General features: G+C 38.3%; 1 protein-coding gene across 1 annotated transcript; it reads right to left on the minus strand.

Annotated features, from left to right (window-relative positions):
* CPO (carboxypeptidase O) lies at positions 1 to 25,113 on the minus strand. Its single transcript, XM_006182134.2, has 9 exons — positions 24,400 to 25,113; positions 15,009 to 15,108; positions 12,921 to 13,022; positions 10,714 to 10,818; positions 9,694 to 9,804; positions 8,472 to 8,562; positions 6,976 to 7,178; positions 1,201 to 1,285; positions 1 to 396 (listed from the first exon to the last, which is right to left on the minus strand). Exons 1-9 carry the CDS (start codon positions 24,774 to 24,776, stop codon positions 134 to 136), a joined length of 1,437 nt encoding a protein of 478 aa, XP_006182196.2. The 5' UTR covers positions 24,777 to 25,113; the 3' UTR covers positions 1 to 133.

Genomic DNA, 25,113 nt, shown 5'->3' on the forward strand with positions numbered 1-25,113 from the left:
TACAAAGATGATTCCTCTTTATTGAAATAGGAAGTATTTCTAGTTAAATTATTTGGCTCCACCATAACCACAAACACCTTCCATGTGGTCCTGTCCACATCACTGGGGCTGAGCGGCCCTGGGGAGGATGCGCTTAGAGAAGAGAGATGAAGGACATTAGCAAGCTCAGCACCACAGCAGTAGACGTCGCCTTTTCAGCGCTGTTTGAGTGCCAGTATTTCTCATATACGTCATCCAGGACTGAAAGCACAGCCTCCATGGCTTCCTCGCAGGTAGCCTGAATCTGAGCTTCTGGCAGAACAAAACCATAGGTACCATTGTCCCTCAGCTCAAACGTGTATGAGAAGGGGATCCCGATATCCCGGGCCCAGTCTCTTGAAGACCCTGATGTGGCATCTACAAATGCAAACATGGAGGCAGAGTTGGAAGCTGTCCTGTGAAAGATTTCTATTAGCCATTTCAGGGAATAGAGGTTCAACCTAACAAAGTAAATAAACTCTTTCATATTAAGATTTTGTGAGTAGGTGTCTTCTTCCTCTCCTTGATATCAAGCCCCTGTAGGGCAGGAATTACGTCTCGTTCAGCCTCTGTCTTCCTTTGCCCTCCCCACATTAGCTAGCATTTTGCCTGGCACATAGCAGAGGTTTTGTTGAAGTGTCTTAACTGAATCAAAGACAAGACTATCTAATATTGAAGGTAAAAGTGAACTGGCAGATAAAGGAACAAGAAGCAAAATGACCAATAGGAAAAATATTAGGAAAATATGACCTCGGTGGTCCTCCAGTGGGTAGAGGAAGCAGTAGTTGGGGACGGAAAAAGCAGTGCTCTCTCCTTTCAACTAAATCCTCTTTTTAAAAAAGATCCTCTCTCCAGGCCCCATCTGCTTTACTTTCTTAGCCTGATGGTCTTCTGGGAACTGAATCAACTGACCAAGGGTCCCTAGGGAACATCTTTCCTGTTAACTCCTGTGTCTCCTCACTGCCCGCTCTTTTTAACTGAAGCCAGAGGGAGTTCTGAGCCAGTGTATTAATTTTTGCGTTGTGCTCACACCTTATCCCTATTTTATCCTTGGTCGTTTTGATTTGTACAACTTTCTGTTGATCCAAGGAACTTTTCTATCCTGTCCACCCCACTCCCCAAAGCCCACTGACTTTTTTGTGCCTTAGATACTATTGAAGAGGGAAAAAAAAAGATACTTACATAAAATATCTGCACTCGATCCAACTCTATAATTGGTTCCATGCTTTGCTTTCAATGCATTTGCTGCCTTCTGTCCAACTTGGATCTGTAGGTGGGAAATGAAGAGACAGATATTTGGTGTTAAAAATAAATTCAACAATCCAGAGGGTTTGCTATTTTGTCCAAATCCATCCTCAGAGTTCCAAACCATCTTTCTAACTTCCCATTGAACATTTCTACCTGGGTAGCCTGCTGGTACTTCAGACTCAACACACTCAAGCCCAGTTTCATCATCTTCCCTACTAATAAGGCTGCTTTGATGTTCATAGTTCTGGCCTATCATGTGCCCCCAACATGTAAAATCCTATCATCTTTGACTCTTCTCTCAAATAGTTATCAAGATGCACTTCCAGTGTCATCACTTTATTTCAGTCTTATCACCTCTGAAATGGACTATTGTCATCTTCTAGTTTTCCATTCTCTTGCAAATCCTTAATCCCAATTGATCTCCCCTGCTTTCCAGGTGAGCTTTCATAGAGCAGAACAATGATCATGAACCTGCTGAAAAGCCTTCAGTAACTCGTAGTTGCCCACTGAATTAAATACAAACTTCTCAGTCTAGGATTTGAGATCCTCTACCATATGGACCTAATGCACCTTCCCAACATCATCTCTAGATTCCACCCTAGATTATAGTCAAGCTCAAGTTCTCCCACAGTTCCTCAGACATGCCCCTGTTCCTCAGCCTCTCTGCCTTTTTTCAGGATATTCCCTCTACCTGGGATGCCTTATCTCTCATAATGTTGAAATTCTACCCAACCTCAAGGGACCTCAAATGCCAACTACTCCATAGGCTTTTCTTGATCACCCCACCTGGATTCTCTCTCCCCACTTTTTTCTCCCACAGCCCTTTGTTCATACTTCTCTTATTACCCACCTCTTATTCTTCCTTAAAAGTATTTGATACTTCTCTCTCTTAGGCTCATAGAATAGAATTTCAGAGCATGAAATGACACACTTGGCCACACCTAGCACCATGTCACCTTACTACACTGGAAATCTCTCACAACTGGATGATTTCTAAGGTCTCAGCCTTGCTCTCTGCAGACCCTTTCCTGAGATCAGAGACACTAACTGAGGTCCAAGTGTACTGGCCATGCTCATTGGCCTTCGGATGAATGTCCTTGAGTACCTTTGACAGTCTAAGTATCCCCCAGCCTAGATTCCCTCATGCTACATTCTACCCACCTGATGGCACATCCCACTCCTTAGGTTCTATGTGAACACCACCAAAATCCCCTTGGCCACTCCTTGCCTGGACTGTGATCCACCATGGCTTTACCCCTTAGGGCAGCCTGCCTGCACTTACAGGTGCATCAGCTCCCCTGACGTCTGACTAGCGACAGGTCTAGTTTTAGATCCTGTCTCTCCTTTCCTGGTCCTGCACTGTCCAATTGAATCCTAAGATGTGACATGGTGGTGCCTGGGTCTCAGAGTGCAGACAGACATGGTGAAATTCAAAGGAAGAGTAGAAAAGGCAATAAGTGGTGATGAGATCACATGCGGCAGTGGTAGAACTCGGCACTTTCTGTGTGTGTGCTAAGATACAATGATAAATTGAACATGTTTGCAGGCTTGTTGCCTCGTCTCCACTCAGTACTAAGAATTTCACCTGCACTCTCTTCCTGAAAAGAGATTCCAAGTCTGCCTTAGTTCCTGGGCTTGTGTTGTCCAGAACTGAGATGATGGGTAGGAAGGGCTAAAGAAGAGGGAGGAATAAAGCTGGTTTTAATCATTTACACTAGACTCTCCACATGTATGAGAGCTGTTTGCAGAAAGAAGAGGAAATCATAAGGAGGAGAGGAGATTCAGAAAGGGGGATTTCTGGAGAGAGAAATTCTAGTAAGGAAGTAAGAATGAAGAGCGGAGTGAAAGGAGTCAGGGTAGCTGCTGTGTGTGAGTGAAATTAAAAGCATGAAGCCTGGAGAAAGAGTTGCTAAGATTTACCAGCTACACTCTTTTCTGAAGTCCTTCCAGAGTCTCTGGTAGAGATAGGAATTGTTTTAAACTATTTTTAATTCCCATGTGTTTCTGTGTTTCTTTGAATGAAACTCCATGCTAACTGGTCCATGTGGGGTCTTAACTTTTATTTGGGTTACGTAGAGTAGCTCCAGGCTACGTTTTCTATTCAAATGGTTTCTTCTATTTCTTGTTTTCTCCTTTCCTGCGGCTCACCCCAGACAATGACTCTTCCCACTGCCAGCCTTTACTTACTTTATCCTATATAGTTCCCTTTCCTCAAATCCTGGCTGTGGGGTAGGAGAGGGTCTTTCCAGTTTCCTCTTCTTTATTGACAAAAAGAATTTTTGTTTTTTTTTTTAATGATTCCACCAGGAATTACTATGGAGTCAGAAGTAGAGTCAGAATTACTAGGAGTCAGAAGTAGAACATATATGAGAAGAACACAGTTGTGATGCTTTGCTTATGGGTTTGGTCCTTTGTGAAAAGATGAAATGGAGATCCTGTAGATGCTGCCTTCTATCTCTAGGGGTGGAGCTCCTGATCATTCTTTTCTCTCCTTTTGACATTATACTGCAAGGCCACAGAGAGCCCATTCCTCTGCTATTCTTCTTCTCAGCCCAAAGGTACTGGCTAGACAAAAAAAAAAAAAAAAAAAAAAAATCCCTTCGCTAGTAGTACATAATTTACATTGCTAAAGACCTCATGCCAGCTTAGTAACTTCTTCACTGGGCGCAGAGAATTTCCTATAGACATATTCTCAAGGCAAGCATCAGAAAGATTGATTAAGGCCCTGGCATGTGTGTAGGAAGAAGGCGCTTGGAATGGGATCCAGGGGCTGATATGGAAAGAGTTCAAATGGAAAGAATGGCAGCATTGAAACATTAGACTTCTTGTAGCTACTCGATTTCCAGAGCAGTTTAGAAAGAGGCTATATATAGTTATATTTCCCCTATTTAATGATTGCCAAGTTGTCTATCATGCAGTATAATATTTATCATGATTTCTACAAATTTTTGATTTTGTAAATATCTAGAGATTAATTACTAGTCTCTGGTGGTTGTAAATAGTACCAGAAATGGAAATCTCCTTGAACAGTTGGTGTGACGCTGTCTCTGTACACTCTATCAAAGCTCACCATTAAGAACCTGAAAACACTGCTAACTAGCTTCAATAAGTTTGACACATGGTGGCAAAATGTTCACAGTCTTTTTATGGCAGAGTCTTAGTGATGAATGTTATGCTAACTCTTCAGCACCTGAGAGTGTAAGAGAGACAGAATTGAAGCCATCTTTCTCAATTCTATTTACCAATCTCTACACATAGTACTGAAGGATTGCCAGTAATTCCCGTCTTAGAGTTCCACCTTCCAGGAGTGATGATGTCAGTGCCCCACCTCTAGCCTGTGGCCAGAAAGCTCTAACCTTCAGCCAGTCAGCAGCACAAGACCCCGTGACCTTTGAATACAAATCTTGCGAAATGACCACGTAGCCTCTGTTTTCCCATACCAAAAAAAAGGCATGAAATTCTCTAGAAAAATACTGGGATATACAGGTCTCTTTTTTCTGCTGGTGGAAGGGCCAGTCCCATTAAAAGTTTATAATGGCCTGTCTTTGGTGATTCATTTGTGTTTGTCACAGAACCCTTTATGCAGAAAGTAGACACCTATGGCAAATACCACCAGAACCGGGAAATATGGAGGGCTCGATGCTTCTTGACTGAAATCTCTGTTTCTGCGGGTTTCTTTACTGAAGAAATAGACCTCCTGGGGCACAGAAAGGTGGAGGAAATAGGATGCAGTGGACTATGCATCCAAGTTGATGATGGCTCCCGTAATTTGCAAACCCTCCCTGAGTGGAGAGAGGCAGTGGTCAGATGAATGTGACCTCTGGAGTCTGAAGACATGTGTTCCAGCCCAGGCTCCCCCATTTACCATCTACAGGGGCTTTAGAAATATAATTAACTCAAGGTCTTAATTTCCCCATCTCCAAGGTGAGCTAATTATATCGTCATGAGGATCAGATGAGATAATGTCCATAAAATCCCTTAGTAATTTTTAAAGTTCTAGGTAAATGTTAGTGATTTCCACCACTTGCAAAATGATCATGAAGAACAAACGTCTATAGACAGTTGCAGGAAAGATATTGGGGCACTGCTGGGGAAGGGCTCCCTTCAGCAAAAATCTATAGCGGTTTTTCTTTTAGTGTACAGACCTGGGTTTTATGAGTCACCCTTCAGTGGGAGGGGATGAGACACAACAGAATCAATGGATCACCAGGCTTCTGTAATCTTAAGAGTAGAGCACGCTTAGCCCCCATCCAGTCCAATGTTTGTTAATAATGTCAAGTTTGTTCAAACAAAAAAATTTTTAAAAATATACAGGAAAAAACAAGTGTTGGGGAAAATATGGAAAAAATCAGAACTCTTGTTCACTATTGGAGGGAATGGAAAATGGTGTACTTGCTGTGGAAAAACATATGATGGCTTCTCAAAAAGTTGAAAATGGAATGACCATATGATCCAGCAACTCCACTTCTGGGTATATACTCCAAAGAATTGAAAGTAGGATCTCAAAGAGATATTTTTATACCTATGTTCATAGCTGCATTATTTGCAATAGGAAAAAGGTGGAAATAATTCAAATATCCATGATGGATGAGTAGATAAAGAAAATGTGGTATATACATGCAATGGAATAATATTTAGCCTTTAAAAGAAAAGGAAATTCTGCCACGTGGTACAACAGGGTTGAAGCTTGAGAACATGATGCCAAGTGAGATTAGCCAGTCACAAAAAGACAGATACTGTGTGATTCCACTTATATGAGGTACCTAGAGTAGCCAAACTCGTAGGGACAAAAAGTAGAATGTTGGTTGCCAGGGTCAAGGGGGATGCGAAAGCTGCTGTTTAAATGGGTAGAGATATTTTAATGATGCAAGATGAAAAAGTTTTAGATCCGTTGCACTTAATGTGACTATACTTAACACTCCTGAACTGTCCACTTAAAAATGGTTTAAGATAGTAAATTTTGTTATGTATGTTTTACCATAATTAGAAAAAATTTTTTTAAATTAAGAAAAGATGCAAAATATCACAATTCTAAATTTACCCTTTCTTTGACTTATGTCTCTTGCTCTCAGGTTCACAACAGGGCAAAGAGCCCAGTTTTTTTCAGCATTTCACTGCCCACCAGGGCTTGGGTAAACACAGCTTCAGAGAAGGGCCCGGATAAGACAAAGCAGACTTTCCCTGCTTTGAATTTCTCTAGCACTTCCCCTTGCAAATATTCCTAGGCAAATACTAGAGGCAGAGTTTAGAAGAAAATAAAGCATTGTGTTTAGCAGGGAAGAGAACAGATATTATTTAGCCATGTTATTTTAGAGATGCCATATTCCACTAACAGCTGGCAAGTTCTTTAAAGCACGGTTCAAAAGCTATAATTGCTGAACGGGAGCTTCAAGAGAATTTACAGAAATGAAAGCGCATTCCTGCAGATGATTAACATAATCATCTCATTTATATTACACACGAATACCTAAGATGTCTCCCAACTTGACACTTTCCGAAACAGGTAGTTAATTAACGTAGGTAAAGCAGCATTTAACCTGAAGCCTTCCCAGCAGGCATCTGGCAAGGTGTGAAAAGCAAGAGTAAGAAAATAAGAAAGAGCAGAGGGAACGAAAGCAGGGCTGGAGCCAAAATCCTAGAAATGGAAATCAGGAAAAGGAAGGCAGGGTCCTGCTGAGGCTTCTAAAGGCTTTGGCACTATGGTCTTACCAGTTCTTCGTGGTTACTTGGTTTATTTGTGGTGTAGCCATAAGGCAGGAGGATGAGCTGCCCATAAGAGTGCATGGTCAGGAAGCACACAATGTTCTCCTTCTTGCTCTCTATAAAGCTGGAAACAGCTTTTGTCTCTGGTTCAGACACAGGTCCTGTCCCACAGAATGTTAATTCTTGGCAGTTGTGAGATGCGCCGATACCTGAAATATAAAGGAAACCCCAAGGAAGGCATCACGAGCTCTGCTTAGCACTGACCGAGGCTAAGGGAAGGACCCATCCTTGCTCAGGGCATCTGTAGATGGAATCTAGGCTTGCCTCTGCTTGTCTAAGTTAGTCCTGGTTAAATAAGTCAACTTGGATAGTCATTCAAGGAGGAACTCAGAAAAGCAAGAAGGCTGACGTTCAGATTTAGAAACAAACTCCCAGAAAGGAAGATGAAAATGGAATGGCAATTTTACTAATCTTTCACTTAAACCTTTGGTGGGCCCTTAGGAACCAGCTCTCGGGTTCCAGGGTCAGACTTGGACATAGTCTCGTTGGTCTAATTCTCTCTCTTGTCTTACCGTCTTGAATCTCATGAGAGCTATTTTGCAAGGATGAAAAAAAAAAAAAGCTGTTTTATAGTCTGTCATTCTCATCAATAATAAGGACCATCAACAGCACCTTTTACATGCTGGGCACTGAGCCCAGCCTCTCCAACATAGCATCTCACTGAATCTCCACCACAATCCAGTGATAAGATGGTATTACTCTGGGCCACATTTTAAAAATAAGACAAAACTAAGGCAAAGAGCTGAAGCCATTTTTCCAAGACCACACAGCTGCCAAGTATGAATGTTACATTTTGCCATCTGGTTGTTAACCAGACTGCTCACAACCATTCCCACCTCTATTTGCTTCCAATGCATTGGGCATGTTGAGATTCAGAAACATGAAAATGCCTTAAGGAGAAGAAAATGTTTGCCTTGTTTACTGCTGCACTCCTGCTGTAAAATAATCTGCAAGGGCGATTCTCTGATTTTTCTTTTCTTTATAACAATTCATATATTCAGGGGGGTAATTAGGTTTATTTATTTTTATTTATTTATAACAGAGGTGCTTGGGATTGAACCTAGGACCTTGTGCATGCTAAGCACACACTCTGCCACTGAGCTACAGCCTCCCCCTTAATAACTCATATATTTTAAAATGAAGTGATGGACTTCAAACATAGTCACACTGGTCTAGGTTTGCTTTGCCCTTTTTTAGCCAGCCTCACTTGGAGACAGTCCTGTATTTGAGTGTTGCTCTTTTTACTGCATAGATAATATCATCTCTTTAGAGGGAATAACACTGATCAGGAAGTCCAGAAAGCTGTACAAAATTAGATATTTATTTCAAAAGTTATATATATGAATTAGTACTAATTCTAGTAATTCACCTCTTTCCTGGTTTCTCTGTTCTATTTTGTTCTTGTTGTTATTTATCAATTCATCTACTAAGTGTGTACTTACTACACCAGGATGCATTGAAATTTCGATTGAGATCTGTCCCAAAACATGTGCCATTATTATGGGACGAACGGGATTTCCTCCAAAGCCGATCCTGCAATAGGAACACAGGGATGTTGCCATTCTAAGGTCTCACAGATCAGTGTTAGTGACAATGGGTGGTCCTCGCACATGAAAAACGTTTCCTAGGATGGTCTGGAAGAACTTGCCTCATCACTCCGAAGCCTGTACATGTAATTTTTAGTCTCACAGATGGGCTAGCGGCTCCCAATAACAGGAACATCTGTATGACCCAAAGCGTACTTACATGGAAACCATCCAATTGGAGGGGTAGTTTGGCCTTTCCCTCAAGACCAGTTCAGCAGTGTCTGGTGCATGTGATCTGCTTAATCAGGAAAAGCTTCTGAGAATTGTATTTTTAAGTCCAAGTGATAAAGGATGAAAGGGAAATAGCTGGGCAGATGGAAAGACGCTGTTCCAGGTGTATCAGAGATGGTCTCTGCACGTTTCTGGAAGCAGAAGACTGATGGGTGGAGATGAGGATGAAGACACGTTTTGCCAGACAAGCTGGGAGGGAAGGACTTGATTCACACATGGGCCAGAAAGGCTGTTGCAGAGAAAGGGGTCCTGCGAAGGGCCTCAGGGGGAGCCTGGGGGAGCAGGAGGAGTTAACACTCTTTAGGAACTGGGGTCTTACTTAAGAAGTGGTATGCTTTAGAAACATTGCAAAGAGGAGGTTGTCTCCTAAATAAAAAAGTTTATGAGATGTTTTCCCCATGGTGTGCATGATCACAATGAAAAATGAAGGTTGGGTTAGTATTTACAGATCATATGTGCCCCTCATGATTCTAGAACTGATTTAAGGCAGACAGAGGGTAGTGTAGAAATTTTATACCAACATAATCCTTATCAGGTGTCATGCAATCCAGGAATTTTAAGGAGATGGAGTTGGAGAAATGTTGTCTGGCTGGAAAACTGGGAATATGTCAAAAACAAACAAACAAAACACATGTTCTGGACTTTTAAAAAATGCCTTCAGCCTCTTCAATCCTAAACTGCACTTAGATTGTTGGCTGGAAAATGTTGATTTTCATCCCAAACAAGATTTCTTCCTTTCTATGGTCACAAAACATTTTTATAGCCGTGGTGACTGAAGTCAGAAAAATGAACCTAAGTCAAGATCTAGCTCGTGAACCCATCCCAGGACCAGACTCGATAAACTCACAGTTGTCCAAGTATAGATGTAACCATCTATGTTAAGAACTGGAAGAACATAGAAGTCCAGGTTCTTAAGGAGCCGTCTTATCCTTGAGTTGTCTTTATAGTTTTGCAGAATCTAGAAATTTAATACAGAAACATTTGCAATGATCCTGGGGAGAGGTCTTTTCTCTTTTAATTTTCTAATAATTTCAACTTAATTATAAGAGGTGACTGCACATCTAACCACCACCCTCCACCCTCCAACCTAGCCTCAATTGTCCTATTCATTACGGTGGTCGTTCTGAAACTTTAGCATGCATCGGAATCACCTGGAGGACTTGTTGAAATATGGACTGCCTGGCTACACTCCCCATCTCCATCCCCACCCCTAAGTCATTAGGTATGAGGCGGTAAGGTGGAAAACAAGAATTTGCATTTTTATCAGGTTCCCAGTTATGTTGATGCTGTTGGTCTAGGAATCACACTTTGAGAACTAACCCTTTGTGGGGTTCATTATGTTTGGGTTTCTGAAAAGACTATCACAAAAAGTCTCTGATATTAATTTTAAAGGTTCCTTATTCTCCCAAGGGCAAGATATAGGTAATATGCAAGAATTCACCGTACTGGGTATTTCCCATGTGTTAATCTCTTAATCCACACAACAGACGCTGAAGTGGTCATTTCATATACCTTTTGCAGGTGAAAAACTAGGGGTCCTAGTGTGAGAAATTTTGCACAAGACTATTAGAAAGAGTCAGCGCCAGGATTCAAACTCATCTCTGACTTCCAAGATGTATTTTCTTCCACATTTAAATATATTTACCTTCCAACAAAAATGATTTGCGGTGCACTGGAAAGAGATCAGAACATCTAACTCAATTTTCAGTGAAGCTACTTATTAATTCCATTTCCCTTGGGGTGAAGGGGTAGCTCAGTGGAGAGGTGCACTGTCAACATGTGGAAGAAGTATGCTGTCCAAATGGCCGAGTCATGACAGGTATTTTGTGGGGTGGTTAACCATTATGAGAAAGTTAAAGACACTTACTTCTTTCACAAACCACTGGCAAAAAGCAGGAGCAATCCATTCCCTGGCATGAATTCCACAGTCCATCCAAATAATCTTCTTGGGGTTATTGGATGGTTGGCTGATCTAAAGGGGACATTTGTGCTCCATTACCAAACAATTACTTATTATCACAAACCACTGTGCAAACTTAGCAGTTTTTTGTTTTTTTTTTAATTTCCCTAGAGGTACCTGCCTTCTTCCCTTTCCTTTAGAGAATCCTCCACTCCCGGCTAACCCATTCTTCTTTCTCCTCTCCCCATTTATCATTCTTGTACATCAGGTCAGCCACCAGGTCAGTGGGGTAGGTAGGAATGAACCTGGAAATTATAGATTCTCTTTGGTGGAGAAAAAGCTGTGAACATGCCCATGTTAGTAATAGTCACATCTGTTTTGGGTTTGTGAATGGCCAGGACTCATACTGTTCACTGAATACTACTGGGAACTGGGCTGCTGAAGGCTCTCCCTCTATATCTGTGAGAAACTTGCACATTGGAATAAATATGGGGCTGGAGTCATCATATTCAAGAACTTTTTCCTTTTATCCTCACCCATTTTCAAAGTTTGCTGGCATAATTCCTGATCCACCTTTTACCTTAACTCTCTCCTATAATTACCCCTTTTATGAGTATATGTACATGATCATATGTTTATCTTTATTGCCTCCTTATTATGTACCAGCTCTATTCTTTAAAGTATGTCCTGAGCAAAGGATGTTTAAATGCCTTTTCGGCTGACTCAGCTCAGCGTGTGATGGCCTATCTAAACTCAGGTAAGTAAGTGGCCCACACTTAACATATTAACCAATTACTCAACTCCTGGGTAAATTCTATTTCAAGCCAATAGATATTTTTGTAGTTGTAGGTAACTGTCAAATTTGTGAGTGTGTTTGTCAGTTAACTCATCTATGGAAAGTATTAAGAGGACAGCAAACAAAGGCATGCCAGTTCTTGATGCCGAAGTGCTTAAGTGCTTTGGTGGTGGTTCTTGAAGCACAGTTGTGGGCCAGCAGGACCAGCATCACCTGGAACTGGGAAGTGCACTGTGGCTGGAAAACTTGAGTGGGCATCAGGGTCACTTGGAGGAGGGCCTGTTAAAACCCAGATTGCTGGGCCCACCCCCAGAGTGTCTGATTCGGTGGATCTGTAGTCGGCCTCGAGAATGTGCATGTCTATCAAGTTCCCAGGTGATGCTGATGCTGCTGGTGCAAGGAGCACCCTTTGAAAACCAAAGGTTAGGTGCAGTGCTTGTCATTCCTGCCTGCTCATTAGGATCACCCAGGGAGCTCTCAAAGCGTGCCTGGGCCCCATCCTGGAGCAATTATCTCAGAATCTCTGTGGATGGGGCCCAGGCATGAGTATTACTTGAAAGCAGCCAGAATTGAACTATCACTGGTCCAAAACTGAGAGACCGGCCCTGTGGAAAGTGGTTATTCAGCCTCAAACACTTCATCATGTCACACGCAGAAGGGGCAGAGAGCCTGGAGCTTGGGTTAGCCCTCTGACTCTGCTACAATCCGGCTGTGCGATCTCGTACAAGTCCTTTCACTCCTCTGGGTCTTTGTTCCCTCATAAAAATGAAGGAACCAAAAATGAAGGTTGTCTATGATTTCCAAACATTTTTATGGAGGAAAAAAAGTTTTAAAAAAGAACAATTTTCTAAAAACTCAAAATACACATAAAAAGGGAACTGGCTTTGGTGGAAGCATGAGTGGGGATTTCCCCTATAGGCAGGACCCCTCTCCCACTCTGTCGAGGCACGGAGACACCCAGGCCCTGACAGAGCACAGGCTGGAAACCACTCAGCCAGAACGTCTAAAGTCCTCTCCAGCCACCAGCCACGATTTTAAGCTCCCCAGTCTTAGTGGGGATGAGAGAGGCCCAGCATGAAGAAAGCTAAGGAAAAAATTCTTACCTCGGGGCCTTTATTTTTAAATCCTACCCACATGGTCTCACCCAACCGTTCCAAATTCTCTTTACTCCCTCCAGAACAAGACTCCATGCAAATGAATAAGGTGTAAGCGTTTACAAGTTTTGAATTTTTAAAACCCACTTTGAGGTGGAAAAGTCAAAGTCTTTCTGCCCTGCTTCTTTTAACCTTGTCCATATTTCTCACTCGAGCCTCGATCGTCAACACGTAGCCTTGGATGGGGCAGGAGAGACCCCTGAAATTCCCAGCCTCTCACTCACCTTCAGACAATACATGGGCCGGCTCTCGTAGGTCATTCCTAGGAAATGCTGTGTCACCACTTCTGTGTACTTCTCCCTTATCTGACTCATCCACTGATAGATCTGAAACAGCCAGGGAGAAGCGAGGTTATCAGTAAGAAGACTGTTTGCTTGCCCCTAATTAAGATAACTGCTTCTTACATCAAGACACTGAACTCTGAACTCTTTGCTCTTCATTTCAACAGCTGTGCACTAAACAAACTAGAAGACTAAACCAACGAATTATGATCACCCCCGACCCACCATGTTCTTTAAAGATTTACTCTGCCATCTAGTCTTAGGACATCCTGTTGAACTTTACAAGTAAATGATTGAGAATAATCAATTGCAACAATCCACTATAACACTTCTGAAACATTGTACAATAATGGCCACCAGACTTCCAGATTTCCCGGTGGCACTCAGTCATGCCAGAAGTTTCAGGTCAAGTCTATTTTGTGGGACCTTCTTTAGTCTTTATGACTCCCCAAAATATCTTTAGCTAATGTCCATGGATCCAAAATGAGAGAAGACCTGGGTATGCCCTTCACCAACATGCCAGCAGAAGTTTCTTAATCAAGCCAAGTCAATCACTTTATTTCAGCTGAATACAACTGAATAGATGTTGATTTAATTACAAGTCCTAATGCCGTGCTTACAAAGGAAGGGTCTTAGACTTCTGCCTGTAAGTCAGTAATTTGGGGTTCTAGAAGAGAGAATGAAATAAAGAATTCACAAAGGTAAGACATATTAAGCTAGTTATCAGCATGGGATAGGATACCTCCCACACTCAATTTTGGTATAGTTAAAACACCTGAATGATGAGTTATGGTACATATAATAATTTGGCGTAACAAATATTCTATTTGAAAATTCTTGTGTCTCAACTGAAATTCATCTTAGCATGGAATATCTACAGATAAAAGGCATTATTATAACAGTAAGAGGACTAACAAATCATCACATGAGTATTGTGTGTGCTTCTGTGTTGGGCTGGGTCAGACGCAGGTGCCTTAAATCTCTGGAGAGACACAAACTGCAGCAGCAATTGTTCATGCTTAACCAGTAGTAGTGCAGTTTTTTTCACTCTTACAACAAAGCTGCAAGATAGGCATCGCTACTCCCATTTCACATATGAGGAAGTTGAGGAACGAAGAGGTTAAATGTCTTGGTCAAGGTCACAGAGCAAGTGGCCAAGCCAGGTGTGACTCATCTCTGATACCAAAGCATACACTTCCCGTGGGTCTTACTGGACTTTGTTCAAAAATCTAAGAAACTTTGGGATGATTGTTATAGAAGAAAATGTAAATTCTTTCTTGTACTCTTTGAAAAAAATTCTGGAAAACATTAATATATTCCTCAATATGGAGGAAATAAATGGTAAAGCCGGGTTGGAGGACAACTTGTACATTTATATCAAACACGTATATTCACATACCCTTTAACCTCATAATTCTATTTTTGGAAATTTATACTTCAAAAGAAATTTATACTTCACAATATCACACACACTGCATATATTCATATGTACATTTTACCATATCCAGTTTCAGAAACCACTGAACTTAGCAGCAATACAAATATTTCTTTGGGAAAAAAAAAAGTTTTCCCCTCTTGAGAGCAGCTGCCCGTGTTTCTTGCATCCTACTGGAAATAATGCCACACTTTGGGGCTAAATATGATTCAATCAGAAGTTTTCTCCACCTTCCATCCCACATCTATATACACATTGGCCCTGCCCTGCTTAAACCAGCTAAAGACTTGATGAACAAGAGTAAAGGTTCATTCTGATCCCCGTTTACACTATCAAAACTGGTTCGGGTGTTCTTTTCTTCCTTTTTCTTTTTGTTGTTGATTTGCCTTTTTATTTCATATCGCCAGGATTTGCATATTTAGTGGTGGTGGTCAGGGAGTAACGGTTGGGAATTCCTTGACCTTAGTGCACAGACAAATATCAGTTTCACATCCTGAGGCTCTCTAGTCCATGGATATTAGCAGTGAACTATCCCTCACTCATCCTAAAGTAGGTTGTGACCACCACCAACACCCCCATTTTGTGTCTTTGCTTACCTCCTCCATGGGGTGGTATCTGTTATAGGAATATGTCTCCAGGCTCCTCCATGGACTCACTATCTCATCCACAACTTCTTGTCTGTGTTGTGCCAGGGATCTGCAAAGGGAAAAAAGTCAGACAAAACACAGTGAAGAGACCAGGATATCATGAGGGTTATCCTAGTCCTTGATGAAAAAAGATAGTTGGAAAAGATACAAGAAAGCAAAATGCACAGCATTTTGAGGACAAAAGTCAGTAATAAAGTCTTGCCTCTGTGACTTACTAACTGCGAGAACTTAGGTACCACTGAGTCCTTCTGGGCCACAGTTTCCTCATCTGCAGGATGAGAAGAGCCATTCTAACCTTGCCGGGAGGCTGGGATAATTCAGCAAGATGCTGTAAATAAAAACACTTAAAATTTATAGAAGAGAGAATAGCTAAGATTTACTGAACTGAAACTTACTATGAGACACTCACTGGTTTAAGCAATTTAATTCTCATTTACTTCTCTCGAAAACTCCAAGATAAGGTACTCATTATCGCCATTTCAGCAATGAAGAAACTGCATCACAGGGAAATTGTTATTGGGATTTAAACCCTGACAGCCTGACTGAAAAGCCTGAAATATTAACCACAATACTGCATATAATTCTAAGAATTTTTATGCAACAGTTCTTTATAAATAAACTTTATTTTTTAGGTATGTCTTAGGTTCACAACAAAATTAGATGAAAAATACTGAGAGTTCCCTATACCTGCTGTTCCCCTACACACACAACCTCCCCCACTATCGAAATCCCACAGCAGAGCGGAACATTTGTTGTAAACAAGGCACCTACATTGACACATTATTATTTCCCAAAGCCCACAGTTTACGTGAGGGCTCACTCTTGGTATTGCACATTCTATGGATTTGGGCAAATGTATAATGACATGTATCCACCATTACAGTATCACACAGAACAGTTTCACTGCCCTAAAAATCCTCTGTGATCTGACCATTCATCTTTTCCTCCAGCCTAACCCCTGGCAACCGCTGATCTTTCCATTATTTTGACTTTCACAGAATGTCACACGGTTGGAATCATACAGTATGCAGTCTTTCCAGATTGGCTTCTTTCACTTAGTAATATGCATTTAGCTTTCCTCCATGTCTTTCTATGGCTTGATAGCTCATTTCAAACTACCACACTTTATCTGCTCACATCAAGATGTCAAAGAGGACATCTTGGTTGCTTCCAAGTTTTTGGCAATTATGAATAAAGCTGCTATAAACACCTGTGTGCAAGGTTTTGTGGGCATAAATTTTCAATTCATTTGGGTAAATACCAAGGAGCATGATTGTTGGATCATATGGCAAGAGTATGTTTAATTTTGTAAGAAACTACCAAACTGTCTTCCAAAGTGACGGTGCCATTTTGCATTCCCTCTAGCAATGTTTCATGTGTTTACTTGCCATCTGTATATCTTCTTCAGTGAGGTTTCTGTTCAGGTCCTTTGTCCATTTCTCATTGTTGAGTTTTAAGAGTTCCTTGTACATTTTGGATAATGGTCCTTTATCAGATGTGTTTTTGCAAATATTTTTTCTCACTTTGTGGCTTGTCTTCTCCTTCTCTTGACATTGTCTTTTAAGGGGAGAAGTTTTTAATTTTAATAAAGTATAGGTTATCAATTATTTATTTCAGAGATCATGCCTTTGGTGGTATATTTAAAAAGTCATCACTATACCCAAGATTATCTAGGTTTTCTCCTATGTTACCTTCTAGGAGTTTTATAGTTTTGCATTTTATATTTAGGTAATCCACTTTGAGTTAAGTTTTGTGATGAATGGAAGGTGTGTCTAGGTCACTTTTTTGCATATGGATGTCTAGTTGTTCCAGCATCATTTGTTGAAAAGACTTTTGCGCTATTGTATTGTCTTTACTCCTTTGTCAAAGATCAGTTGATTGTATTTTTGTGGGTCTACTTCTGAGCTCTCAATTCTGTTCCATTGATTTATCAGTCTATTCTTTCATTGATACACACTGTCTTGATTACAGTGTTAATTAGGCAGATTTATAATAAGTATTGAAGTTTAGGAGTATCAGTTCTTCAACTTTGTTCCTCTACTTCTACTTGGCTACTCTGCATCTTTTGCTATTCCTTATAAATTTTTTTTTTGATATCTACAAAATAACTTGCTGGAAATTTCACTGGGATTGCATTGAATCTATAGATTAAGTTGGGAAGAACTGACATCTTGACAATATTGAGTCTTCCTATCCATGAACATGGAACATTTCTCCACCTATTATTCTACTTTGATAGCTCTCATTAGAGTTATGTAGCTTGCCTCACATAGATCTTGTACATACTTTGTTAGGTTTATACCTAAGTGTTTCATTTTGAGGGGTGATAATTTAAATGATAATTTTTTAAAATTTTAAATTCTATTTGTTCATTGCTAGTATACAGAAAAATGATTGACTTCTGTGCATTAACTTTATATCCTGAAACCTTGCTATAATTGCTTATTAATTACAGGTGGGTTTTTTTGTCAGTTCTTTCAGCTATTCTACATAGATGTCATCTGCAAAGACAGTTTTATTTCTTCCTTTCCAATATGCATACTATTCATTTCCATTATTTGTTTTATGGAATTGACTAGGACCTCCAGGGCAATCTTCAAAAGCAGTGATGAGTGTGGAAGTCCTTGCCTTGTTCCTGGTCTTAGCAGGAAAGCTTCTAGTTTCTTACCATTGAATATAATGTTAGTTGTAGATTTTTTTCTAGCTATTTTTTATGAAGTTGAGGAAATTCCCCTCTAAGTCTAATTTACTGAGAGTTTTTATCATGGATGGGTTTTGTCAAAATTTTTTTCATCTATTGATATGATTGTGTACATTTTCATTTTTAGACTATTGATGTAATGGATTACATTAATTGATTAACCAATGTTAAACAAACCTTGCATATCTGGGATAAATCTCAGCTGGAGGATGTGGTGTATAATTCTTTTATATATATATATTTTTGGACTCAATTTGCTAACATTTTGTTGTGGATTTTTACATCCATGTTCATGAGAGATACTGGTCTGGTTTTTTTTTTTTTTTTTTTTTTTTGGTTTTTTTGTTTTGTTTTGTTTTGTTTTGTCATAATGTCTTCGCCTAGTTTTGGTATCTGGATAATACTGGCCTCATAAATGAATTAAAAAGTATTCTCTCTGCTTCTAGCTTCTGTAAGAGATTATAGAGAATTGGTACAGCTTTTTCCTTAAATGTTTCATAGAATTTTCACCAGTGAACCAATCTGGGCCTGGTGCTTTCTGTTTTGGAAGGTTATTATTATTGATTCAATTTCTAAAATAGATACAGGCCTATTCAGATTATACATTTATGGTTGATATTTTAACAAACAGTTTACTAAAACTATTGAATGCCTCTCCTTTATGCCACATATTGTGCCAGCAAAATCGTGCACATTATTTAATTTATTCTTATTGCAACCCTGGGAAATGTCATCTTCAAATAAGAAAACTGAAGCAAGAGAAACTAAGTAACTTGCAGTCACAAAGCTAGTAAGTTACACAGCTAGTACTCTTATTTCTAAGCCACACAAATGTTTGATGAATGTTTTAGTTCCCTAACTAAAAGGCTTTATTTAAGTAAAAAAGAAAAAAAGCTTATATTTTCACTATGAAAATATACTAATTGATCATTCATTTACCCCATAAATATGTATGGAGTGGTTACTAGGTTAATAGCCCTGGGATGTGAGATTTTGGAGAAACTGGGGTGTGAACTTTTGGACAGTGACCCCGCATTGCAAGGGAAAGTATTAGAGATCTAATCAGCTAATGTTTTAATGACTTTTATTAATTTTCTCACATTTTTTCCTCTGAGCATTCTGGTATTATATTTACTCTTTCCCTAAGCCTTCACTTTTCAGTCTGTAAATTAAATAATACTACTTTCCCATAAGATTCTTATGAGGATTAAATAAATTAATCCATGTTTAAAAATGAGCAAATTTTGGACACTTAGTTAATACTTAATAAATGTTAAAACATAGTAGTAGTTCAAAAAAAAAAGCAAAGGAAGAAACCTATTTTGCTGCGATAATATTGAAAATAAAAATTATATGGAGAATAATTTAGCCATCTAACTGGTATTATATTCAAACAATACCAAACTACAAAATATTTTCAATAGAATTAATTAAAACTCAAATTCCATTCACATCTACAAAACTTCAGAAATCAGATTGACTAAATTTTAATTTTTTAATCTGGTTCATTTAGCACCATGTACCACAATCACTTACTGTCATAGAAATCCATTCATTTCTCTACACAATTCCATGACCTTAATTGTTACTAACATTAATAATAACAATCTGAATTTAGCAGAAGCTCTTTATCTTCAAAATTGTAAGTGTTTTATTGTTAAATACATTTTACCTTCTTCAGTTTGTCCAAATGAAAATCTCATGTGATACAACTGCCTAAGTAATTAGTTAAAACAATGAAATGAATTTTGGAAGGTGATTACAAGAAACGAATGTTAGTAAAATTGTGATAATTGAGGAGCAATATGTTTCTCTGTATGGTGTTGAAAGTTTGGTAATCCACATGTTCTCACCTCAGTAATGAATGTTTGTGGTATCCGTGATGCATGTAACGTGTTCAGAACACGGAATATCACGCTGAGGGAACTATGTAAATTACATGTCGATTGGGTAGAACTCGCTTTATGTAATATAGGGATTCATTTCTAATGTTTATCATTTATTTGATTTTTTTAATAAACCAGAGTGCTTCAGAATGAGCAATTGTAATACAGAAATATATACAGGTGTAAGCAATATGTTGAGGTTGATTGGTTCACAAAACATATTATTATTTTTATAAAGAAAATACATATACCCCTTGGTGTGTTTAAAATTTTTTAAAATTCAATTTGCAAGTACATTTTCAGGAGCACATTTCATGTCCTTATCAAATAATCAGCAAATATATATATTTTATAGTAACACTCATTAACCCTTATAGGGCACTGTGTTCTAGGCATCAGTCAAAGCATTTATATTATTATCTTATTTAATTCACCAAACAACCCAATAGGTGGGTACTCTTAGTACTCTATGCCAAAGTGATAATAGATAATAGTAACAGAAACATATATGTCTTCCTCACAGAGCTTAAAATCTACTTAAGAGAATGAGACATCAATACATGAAAAGCAAAATAACTTAACCATTAAATAATGAAACATGAGGTGTGATAAGCTAGAGTCTGATAACCAGCTCAATGGTGCATTAAGCATATTGAGAACAGGAGAGGGAGAATTCCAAACTGAAGCATAGCCAGTAATAATAACCAACATTTTATGAGCAGTTATGCATGTCAGCACTGTTCTAAGACACATATATATCATCCTAACAACAGCCTTTAAGGTAAATACTGTTATCTGAGGGGTTTTTTTCCTGAAGATTTTGTTACAGAAGCTAAATTATACTTTTATTATACCCTAGCAAATAAGCATAAAATATTTATTAGCCTATTTTAAAAAATTGTCTGTCTATCTCTGATTTGGACTACAAAGAGAGCAAAATATGTCTCAGCATTAAAAAGTCATCGGGAGATAGTTTCAGTACTTTTTCAGAATGGAGAGAGGAAAGGGACTGAAGCAAATGAGAAGGATATTTTTTCAGTCTTTCCTTCTTTCTCATTCCTTGCACTGGCTGTCCTGCCAGGACATGAGCTCAGATCATTGGAGATTCTTTCACAGTGTTGGGAGGGGATGGTGGTTGTCCAGAGAGATGCTATTCCTTCCTTCATGTAGTTCACATAGTTCAGGTCATTCTTTATCACATTTATCTACTCAGTGGGTAGGACAGAGCGTACACTTAAAAAACAGTCCTGGTAGCTGCGAGTTCCTGTTTCAGTTGGGCTGATATTCCCAGGCAATGTACAATATGGAAGGGAATGAATGATAGGTAACTGGACACCATCAAGCATCAACATTTGGCTTTCTCCCAGCTAATGTCTGCAAAATGTGTGACTCTGGTGTCCCCTAAGCCCCGAATTGAATGACTGGGTCCATATAACATGCAAAAAAAAGTCAACCATAAGGGAACTGAGTGAAAACTCCTGATATTAAAAGTGCTTATCATTTTAACATGAAATTAAACAATACTTAAGCCTCAGAACCTCAAATACTTAGTCCAAGAAATGTTTAAACTATATACTTAGAAAAGGCAATTCCCAGTTTCTAGGCATTTCCTTGGGTGATGCATAATACATGTAGAGAGGGAAATAAAAAGCTGGCTAATCCCTCAAATCACCACCAAGTCTCATCTCACCAATCAAATGAAAAGATTATTGTACTTTGTGTATTTTTTAATAGGAATTCATAAAATGTTTAACAGAGAAAATGATCCTTTGGGGGTACATTATTAATAAATACTGCAGATCAACGATTGTCTGATGAAATTTTGGCTAGAATGTAAAAAGAGGCAAAAAAAAAAAACTAATGAATATTGAGGCAGATTTTGTATTTTAAATACTTAGGAAACAGTTACATGAATATTTCATGATAGTAATGTATTTTCAAAGTTTTTTTCCCCTTCTTACAAAATTAACATATGCATATAAGTGGAAAATTTAGGAAGCATGGAGAGGAGAAAATTAGAAAAGAGAAGGAAGGAATAGTCCTCCATAATCCCACCTCCCTGAGTTAACCACTGTTGAAATTTTGGCATATTTCCTTTCAGTCTTTTATCTGTGCATGTTTTTTTATAAACACAGTGAAAATTATATCTATATATAATTTTGTATTCACTCCTTTTTATTATATATTCTACCAGAGACATTCTCAAACCAATAAAAACTCTTTATAAACATTATTTTTAATGACTGCACAATATTTGACAGAAAGTGTATATTTACATAGTATCATGTATTTAAAGATTGTCATCTATGCTGGATATTAAAGCTGTCTCCCTTTTCATTTTTTTTTTTGCCATTGTAAATAATTCTGGAGTTAATGACTTTTTGCATCAATCTTTTTGCTCATTTCTGATTATTTCCTTGAGCTACATTTTAGGAATGGGATTAGTAGGTCAAAGAGGATGAACATTTTCAAGGCATTTGATTCATAGTGCTAAATCCCAAATGATTCTACAGATTTATACTTTTATTGGGAGTATGCTATATATATATGACAGACCACCTCCCTAAATGATCAAGAGAAAGATTGCAAAGCTTGTCATCTTTGTTAATTGTACATCTTCTGGACTGCCACTACGTCACACAGAATAAATGAAAAGTATCAATAATGGCAGCTAACCTATATTTCGAGTTCATAAGAGCCATATAAAAGTGGACATAATTTATATCAGTAAATAATAATGAAAATAAAACAATCAATAAGGACCAGGACTAGCAGATATGAAATATTTTCCTCAAGCAATGACCGCTGGAAGGCATCTTGTCTGAGTCTCATCTTCTGAGCCAAATCACTTCCGTAATTTAACCTGGGCTTGGCAATCATTTTTTAAAATAAAAGTTTTATGTATTGTCTTTGTAAAATATTTGCAAAACAAAGAATAGTTGAGGGGAAGGAAAAACAATTACCAACCAAAGATAATGATGTCCATTTGGGTACATATTTATTCTTTTATTTTTCTAAGTATTTTATTACATTTTGTATTCTGCATCTTTCCTTTAGCATAAAATATGCCTTCTCCCATGCTATCAAAATTTTTCATAATTATTCTTCTAATGGATAAATAATATTCCATTGTCATATGTCATGTATCAACATTTACATAACCTAATATGGGACATTTAGATTGTTTCCAAATATTATAATTTTTAATATAATCTTTATCTTATAAATAAAGCTGCATCTCAGTGCATACAATTCTTTCCATAGTTTGTTTTCTCAGTATAAATTTCCAGAAGCAGGCATACTAAGCCAAAGCATGTGTAATTTTAAGGCTTGTGATATTTTTAAGGCAAGTTGATTTTTTTCAGTCAAAGCCCTATGACATGTGTAAATCTTTTTCTCTGATTTACATATGAGGAATCTTAGAAATGAAGCTAAATGCAGTTTCTATATGAAACCAAGTAAACTGATGGAAAATATGAGATGGCAATGTCCGAACAGGTTTAGGCATCACGTAGATCCTGGATACTCTTTAGATATCCGAAATCAGACTGTCTATGAAGCTAAGGGGCAGGTTGAGGCCAGATGGTTAGTCTGGGGCAAAAATTGGAGTGGATTTCTATGTTCCGTGAGAGCAAGTTTGTTGCAAGATGCATTTAACCATGAAACAAAAGAGGAAATGCAATTTATAATCACACATACCTGATGAAATATACCAAATGTGCAGAATAACAAGCTATGTATGAATGAAGGAAAATATACTTTATATGGAAACTGCACACACACACAAAATGTTTAATATATGTTACCTATTCAAAGAAGTTATTCATGATGAATAGGGAGAGAACACAAAAATGGGCAAATGGCATGAATGAGCAATTTATAAACCAATGAAATGAATAATAAACCAAAAAAGTACTTAACCTTATAAGAAACCAACAAAATGCAAAGTAAGTCAGCTGTTGGTATTTTTCACTTGTCAACTTGGCAAATACTTAAAAAGAGCTTTCGTACACTGATGCTGACGTGTAAACTGATGCAACTTTTCTAAAGGATAATTTGAATTTTCCTCAGCTTCTAACCCAGTAATTCATCTTCTTATAACTTATATTAGGGAAATAAAGATTTGCAAAAAATTGTTATGTAGCTGGATGATTATCACAGCATTATTTGTATAAAGTAACAAAGTAGAAATCAACTCTGCCTTATAGGGTAGCAATGATGAAATATTATTAGTGATTGCATTATGTTTTAAGTAAATTAAGCATGTCCTAGGAAAATTTTTACAATACAACTTAACTGAAAAATTCTGGCGTTAGTACTGTATACATAACTAACTATCTATCCAAAAATAAAAACACTAACAGTAATTTTCTCTTGGTGAAATTATTTGGTAGTGTTAAACATTTTAAACATTTTCTCAGTAATTAGAATAATGTGACTTACCAATTGAGAAACTATGTAAATGAAGGATATATAATTTTCACTACAATTTTCTTTTTTAATTACAAAACATGACATAGCTATTGCTATTTATCATACATTGTGGTAGGAAATCTTTGTTAGATATTTATTCATTTATTTACAGATTATTAAAGTAATGTTCAGTGATAAAACTTCAGTGATTATTATTTTCATCTCATGGTGTGTATGGGTGAGAAGATAGGAGAATCCAGATGCACTGATCTTGAAAAAAGTTTTCCATTTAGACAATCTAAATCATAACAGTCAGCCCCTCCTCCCATTTCACACTTACCTATCATATCCCAGCCCTCCAGGAACCAGCATCCCCAAGATATAAAAGGTTCCAAGCAGAGGCTTCATTTTTCTGCCAAGAGAGCTAAAAAATCCTGTGCTTCTCCTGCAGGTCAGTGGACCAAGTATCTCTGAGAAAGCATAAGGGCACAGGCTCCCACAATCAAGATAAGATAATTCAGTTAGTGTGTGTCTCAGCAGAAATAATATGCAAGCAATTGTTTCATTAACTCCCATCATGTCTTCAAAAGCACTTTTTAAAAAATAGTGGAAAACACAGCCATTTGATTTTTTTTTTTTTTTTTTTTTTTTGTCCTCTAAAACCAACTTTACACAAGCTCTTGGCCCCACCAGATCCATAAAGTAATGCAAAGTCATCAGTTCTAGGAATCCCTATCACCTATAGTCAAGAGCCGATCACTCCTGCTTTCTCTTCCACACAGGTCACTGGGTACACTAGGCAGTGTGTCTTTTGCTCTGGTCATGATGGGTGTGGTTATTACTCAGGATCTCCACTCCTCTTTGCAATATAAGGCTTTATTTGGGGTCAAATGTCTTCTCTTGTTCTGATGGACAACATTACCAGCTTCTTAAACAATCTCAAGTATCTCTATACCCGAGCAGTGAAAATATGTTAAATCCTTTCCCAAGTGGATTTTCCCACACATTCCTCCCACAGAAAGGACTCCATCAGACACTACCTCCGCCCCTATGT

The sequence above is a fragment of the Camelus ferus genome, chromosome 5 (genome assembly GCF_009834535.1).
Source record: "Camelus ferus isolate YT-003-E chromosome 5, BCGSAC_Cfer_1.0, whole genome shotgun sequence".
In the NCBI taxonomy this organism is placed as follows: Eukaryota; Metazoa; Chordata; class Mammalia; order Artiodactyla; family Camelidae; genus Camelus; species Camelus ferus.

Excerpts from the sequence above, each read along its gene's own strand:
- CPO (XM_006182134.2), bottom strand. The coding sequence starts at position 24,776 with ATGACTTTGCATTACTTTATGGATCTGGTGGGGCCAAGAGCTTGTGTA. Across the intron at positions 13,023-15,008 it reads GATACCACCCCATGGAGGAG|ATCTATCAGTGGATGAGTCA; the intron begins GTAAGCAAAGAC and ends TGGCTGTTTCAG. Across the intron at positions 9,805-10,713 it reads GCCAGTGGTTTGTGAAAGAA|ATTCTGCAAAACTATAAAGA; the intron begins GTAAGTGTCTTT and ends TTAAATTTCTAG.